This window comes from Myotis davidii, unplaced genomic scaffold (assembly GCF_000327345.1).
Source record: "Myotis davidii unplaced genomic scaffold, ASM32734v1 scaffold97, whole genome shotgun sequence".
Taxonomy (NCBI): Eukaryota; Metazoa; Chordata; class Mammalia; order Chiroptera; family Vespertilionidae; genus Myotis; species Myotis davidii.
This window is the reverse complement of record NW_006289392.1, coordinates 1,240,191-1,245,905: the sequence shown is the minus strand read 5'-3', so window position 1 is coordinate 1,245,905 and position 5,715 is coordinate 1,240,191. Positions and strand designations below refer to the sequence as shown.

The window sequence follows — 5,715 nt, the reverse complement described above, 5'->3', positions numbered from 1 at the left end:
TTCTCTGGACCTGGGTTTCCCACTGCGCTCACCGTGTCTGGGGTGTTTAAAAGGTCCCCAGAATGACTCAACAGCACCCCCTTGGCCAGTACCCCGACTGCTGGCAGGTGCCCCCTTCTCCGGGGGAGGGCACCCCTGGAGGACGTCCGCGTCCTCCCCGTGGACAGCAGCCCTTTCACAGACTCCTTCTCGCAGGGACGGGACCCGGGGTGGCAGGGAGCCTTGTCCGGTGTTGGTGGGACCCATGTATTTGTATGTATTTAGCTGTTTTTCCAACTGGGAAGCAAGTCTCACTCAGGACAGGGCTTTCTGAGGGTGGGTCTTCCATTGGCTTTTGTTCTCAGAGGCTAAGGGTGGGAGTGGGGCTCTGGGGTCGGACACAGATTCCCCACTGAGGAGCTGCGGGGGGCGGGGGCTGGGCACTCCCTGAACTGGTGGACAGGAGGCAAGGGGAGGTGGGGACCAGGAGCTGGGGGAGGGGCCAGAGCCTGGAGGCTCCTGGAGACCAGGAGGGACATGCAGATCCGCAGAGCAGAGGGAAGCAACAGGTGAAATGAGTGATGGGAGGGGAAGAGGCGCCCTTCCCCAAGCCCATCTGCCCCCAGCAAACCAGCTGCCACTCTGAGTGTCAGCCAGCGACCCAGTCCAGCCCCACCATCTGCAGGCCCCCCAGCCCGTGACCCCCCGGAGCCTCTATCTTCTGAGGAGGCTGAGGATGGCAGGCAGAGACTGGCTCTGACCAGAACACCCCTCGCCTTCTTCTCAGACTCCATTTCTGGACATAAATGAGGGTCTGAGCAGAACAAAACCCCTTCCACCCCCACCCCAGAAATCCAGCCAGGAGAGGAGGGATGGAGGCCCGGGAAGGGGCCAGGCGGGGCATCCTGGTCACCTGGAGCCCCAGAGAGACTCTAGGCCAGAGAGCTACCAGGTTTCCTCTTTCTTCCTTTTTTCCCCTTCTGTATAGACATGTATTTTCTGCACAATCCTTCCTCGACTTCATCCTGCTCTAACTCCTCCTCTCGCTCCCGCTCCTCTGGCCCGCCCGGCCGGCTTCACACGTAGCACAGGTACAGGTACGTCTTCTCTATCCGCCAGTCGGGCGGGATCTCCTCGGGCTTGTGGCCCTTCATGTGCTTCTGCATGGAGGACAGGCTGGGGCAGTACTCGGTGCAGATGGTGCACTGGTAGGGGGAGGCGCCGTTGTGCGTCCGCAGGTGCTTGATCATGGCCGAGTAGTCCCGGGAGCGCTGGTGGCACAGCTTGCACTCGAAGGGCTTCTCACCTGCGGGAGGAGGGAGCGCTGTGAGGGCCTCCCCTAGGGCGCGGGCCCTCGCCCACCCCGGTCACACTTCCAGCACCGTGGATGCACCTGGGATGGTGGTCCTAGTCACACATGGCAGCTGAGCGGTTGAAATATGCCAGTGTGACTGGGCACTAGTCTTCAAGGTATTTCCTGTCACTGATTGAACAGCCGCATGCAGCCCGCGGTGGCAGTAGGCAGCACAGCCCTAGTCCCTGGCCTTCCTCTTCTTCATTCTCCCAAAGGAGGGGCCTGGGGGTCTGGAACAGGGGCAGGGGGGCCCGAAACCTCCTTGGGGATGGCCCTTCAGCAGTTCCTTCCGGGGGGGGCGGGGCTACAGATGGTGGGGAGTAGGGGTGCCGCGAGATGAGGGACCTCACCCTTCAAACATCTGCATCTGGGCTTGCGTATCATCACGGGCTCTCAGAACCTGTGCCGGCCCCCGCCTTCCCTCTGGGGCTGGAATGGGGGACAGAACAGCTGGCGGCCTGGCCCCACGCTAGCTGGTGCCCGGCCTCCTGTTGGGAGTCCCCTGGAGCTGAGCCGAGGAGTGAGGGAACCTCGTTTCGATACAGTAATTAACTGGCCAGCCATCTCGCTATCGATACTCCTCCATGCAGAGGGCCCAGCAAATAATGAAGTAATGAACAGCCAAAGTGATCTAACTATCGACCTGCTATTTACAATAGTCACTGCCAATGCGTTTAATGATCCACCTGCCAGGCCACATCCCCGACAAGGGCTAAGGAGGCCCAGGCCTCTGGGGAATCTCTGGGTCACTCTGGTGGCCAGCAACGAGCACCCCATCCTCACCTGTGGCCAACGCAAGAAGCAGAGCGATGACAACCGAGTCCTCTGCTTCCTGTCCCCTCTGCCCACCCTCCCCACCCACAGAGGTCACCTCTCCCCTCCTCTGAAAAGGGCAGCTACCTCCCCTCGTCACAGGAGGCTCCCCAGGTGGCGAGACGACCTTCCACTGCGTCTTATTCTCAGAGGAAGCCCTTCTGAGTGGCTACCTTTCCCCAACCAGTGGTGGGCTGGTGACAGAACCTGCCACAACCGGTTCCGTGCAAGCCTGGGCTGTAGCATTTGCCATGGCCGCACTGTGACTACTCCCACCACGGCCAATGCTAAGCCACCAAGGTGAGGCCACTGACCTTGCAGTTGGGAGGGGATGTGCCCCAGCACCCCCCGCCCCCAGCTGGCAGTCCTGGGCACCGGGACGCGTCTGCTGGTCTGCCGGGAACCCCAGGGAAAAGTGTAGCTCATGTTTCTATTATGTGAAAAGGAGCATGAAGTCCCTTTGAAATGGCAAGACATTCTCCACTTGGGCGTTTTAAATATATCTGCTCCTCCAAGCTCAGAACCTAACTCTAACTGATGACTTCTCAACCCGCACCGTAAGCTAACCCAATGCCCTCTAATTCCTACTCTGCCAAGTAAAAAACCATCCCAACCTTCACTCTCAGCTACTTGGGAAACCTAATCCGGGATTCACAGACGGACGCCATCCTGCGTGATCTGGGACCCATTGGTTGGGGCTGCCCGCAGGGCTGGTCTGGGCTCCCGGGAAGGGCTGCGGTTGAGTAGCAATGCCTGCCTCAGTCTTGCAAGGGGCAGTGGCACGCAGGTCAGCACACAACCCTTAGCAGAACCTGCCCGACTCTTTCCTTCAGCCCTGACGCCTCTGGGAGCCACCTGCCCGCCACCCCGCTCAGGTTCCAGAGCCGCTCCGTGCCGCTCTGGCCCTCGGTACCTGTGTGCACCCTGTAGTGCGTCTCCAGCTGGTGCTTGAGGCTGAACTTCTTGCCGCAGCCGTTGCACTCATAGGGCTTCTCGCCCGTGTGGATGCGCTTGTGGCTTTTGAGTGTGCTCTCATCCCGGAAGCAGCTGCCACAGAACTCACACTCGTACGGGTGGTCGCCTGTGGGGACAAGGGCTGGTTCAGGGCTTTGCCTATCCCGGCCCCCACTTCAGGGGACAGCAGGAGGATGAGTGCCTTCCTTCACCACCTGCAAACACCATTAAAGGTCAGACCCCCACCTCTGCTGGCCCCCAGGACATAAACAGGGAGCCCTGTTCCCACGTGTCTGTGCCTTACTGTGGCCCAATGGTCACCCACGGGCCAAGGGCCAGTCCCAGGGATAAAGAGAGCCCATTTGCTTGAGATAAACAGCAGTCCCCAGAGAGCAGGCCCCACGAGGCTAGAGCAGGCTTGGGGCTCTGAGACCTGGCTGTTCAGCTTCTCACGCTACCTTCCCTTCCTTTCCTCTCGGTCAGGGGCAAAGCCACTCCAGCCAGAGGACCTGCCCTTAAGAAATCCCTCCAATTTGGGAACAATGAGAACATTATTCCAAAATGCCTTCTGCCCCTTCCCTCCTCTACAGTTTCACATGACTGTTCTCTCCACTTGATTTTCTCTTCTCTCCCTGGCAAACTCCTAGTCATCCTGCAAAGCCCAGCTCAAAAATAACCTGCTTGGAAACTTCTCTTTGGTCCCCACCAAGCCCCCCAGGCAAAACGAGGTTTCAGTTTCTTCTCTGTCCCCAAAGAGGAAAAAAGTCCCGCATTTTGTTCTTTTAGCAGCAGTGGCATAATTTTTATGACACTTTCTGATGAGAATGGCCCAAATTTTTGAGCGCTCACTACCACATGAGAAACTTCACATGGCTCATATCACGTAATCCCTGCAAGAACATTACGAGAAAGGTATTACTATTATTCTCATTTTACAGATGAGAAAACCGAGATGCTTAGAGATGCTTAACCATGGTCCCCAAGGTCCAAGAGCTAGTAAGTAGCGGAGTCAGGAGTCAGATTCTGGTCTGTTCCAGTTGGACGTGGGACCGTCTCCGATGGCTAAGTGACAGGCTGTACTGACTCCACCGTCACGCTCACCAGACTTCTAAATGGAAGCGAATCAAGCCAAAGGGGAGCTCCATTCACCCTGTGGCCTCAGTGCATCTCTGAGGACGGCCCAGAGGGGCCCTGGGAAATGCTGGGCGCACGAACCTCGGGGAGAACTGCTTCTCCTCGCCTGGAATCCACGCCCGTCAGCCTCCTTTCTGTGCATCCCAGTGTCCCCCGGAAGGTGAGAGGTTGGATGGGGTTGTGGGGGTTAACGATTTTTCGTTTTGTACCCGAAGTGGGGGCTTTGGGGCTGCAAGGTGAAGACTTTAGCTACTTATTTATTACAGGAGCGAAGGCACAGACAATAAAGATAGATTGATCACCCCAGACTTTGTTCATGAATATTTAAATATCGCTGATTCGTCTTGTCACTGTAATTACAATTTCTCTGGGCTGCATCTCCAACAACCACAGTTTATGGTAAAGGATGGCCCACTGTATTTCACTTGTCCCCCTGCAGATGTGCGGGGCTGCCAACCGTGTAATGTCCTCTGCATTTCATACATTTTCTTCAGCTGCTGAAGGTTTAAGTCATCCACAATGACCTACGTTTTTTCATTATCCCCATGTCAAACTGCGTGCGTGCCTGGGCATAAATTGTCCCTCTCGTTATAGACTCGCATGCCTGTGCCTTCACTTCCTCTTTAAAATTATATTTTACTCTCTTCTCTCTCTCCCCTCCTCAGGCCGCTACCCCAAGCTCCCCCCTCTTGAATGCAGGCCCCCTGTACCCACATAAATTCTCATCTGTTCTGATGGCTCTGAAGGGTTTTTTAAGGCTCTATGGGGAGTGGATGCTGCGGTCTGCCCACTGGCGGGCTCTCTCATGGGTGAAAGATTTGCAAGAAGCCCCCAGGGCACAGAGGGAGATGGGGGTGGGAGGGGGAGCAACTTCACGGAGGAGCCGGATTGGAAAAGCTTAGGGAGCACAGCCGGCCTATGGGGCACGCCCGAGCGAGCAGGTCCACTGAGGCCCTCCCATGCAGACCTGGGCGGTTCTCAGCACCTGCCTGTCGCCAGCCGCCCGCCCCATCCGACCCAAGGGGAGGGCATGCCCACCCAGACCCTGGTCCCCCTTAGCTGGGTGAGGTCAGTCAGTGCCTGTGCCTCCATTTCTGGACATGTACAGACGCTTCACATACCGCCCCGTTTCACATCCAACTGCCCCTCCTTACTGAATCAGCAATGATTGTGGCTTTAATCAAGGATTCAGAATCCTCATCAAGATATATATAAATAAATAAATAAAGCCAGGGCCACGGGAGACTTCAGCCAGAGCCGGTAATTAAAGCGTACACCACAGCCACCCGGCTGGGAAGCCAGCATCTGCGCTGTCCCCTGCAGGGGGGGCCTACGCGTTTAAAAACACAGGGGGAGACAGAGAGGCTTGCTTGATCAGATTTTTATGAATTTAATTACGAAGGGGATCACACGTTCAGTAAGTTTAAATAGGAAATCTCCAGGGTCAGCCAGGGAACAGAACAAGAAAAACAGAACACACA

At 56.7% G+C, this 5,715-nt stretch overlaps 1 protein-coding gene across 1 annotated transcript in view; it reads right to left on the bottom strand.

Annotated features, from left to right (window-relative positions):
- Positions 1 to 696: 696 nt before the first annotated feature.
- Positions 697 to 5,715, bottom strand: part of ZBTB16 (zinc finger and BTB domain containing 16) — a 213,275-nt gene continuing 208,256 nt past the window's right edge. The window contains exons 6-7 of the mRNA XM_006761539.2: positions 3,060 to 3,227; positions 697 to 1,285 (exon numbers count right to left, since the gene is read on the bottom strand). Of these exons, the coding sequence (XP_006761602.1) occupies positions 1,056 to 1,285; positions 3,060 to 3,227 (398 nt within the window). The 3' untranslated portion in view covers positions 697 to 1,055. The remainder of the gene's footprint in view (positions 1,286 to 3,059; positions 3,228 to 5,715) is intronic.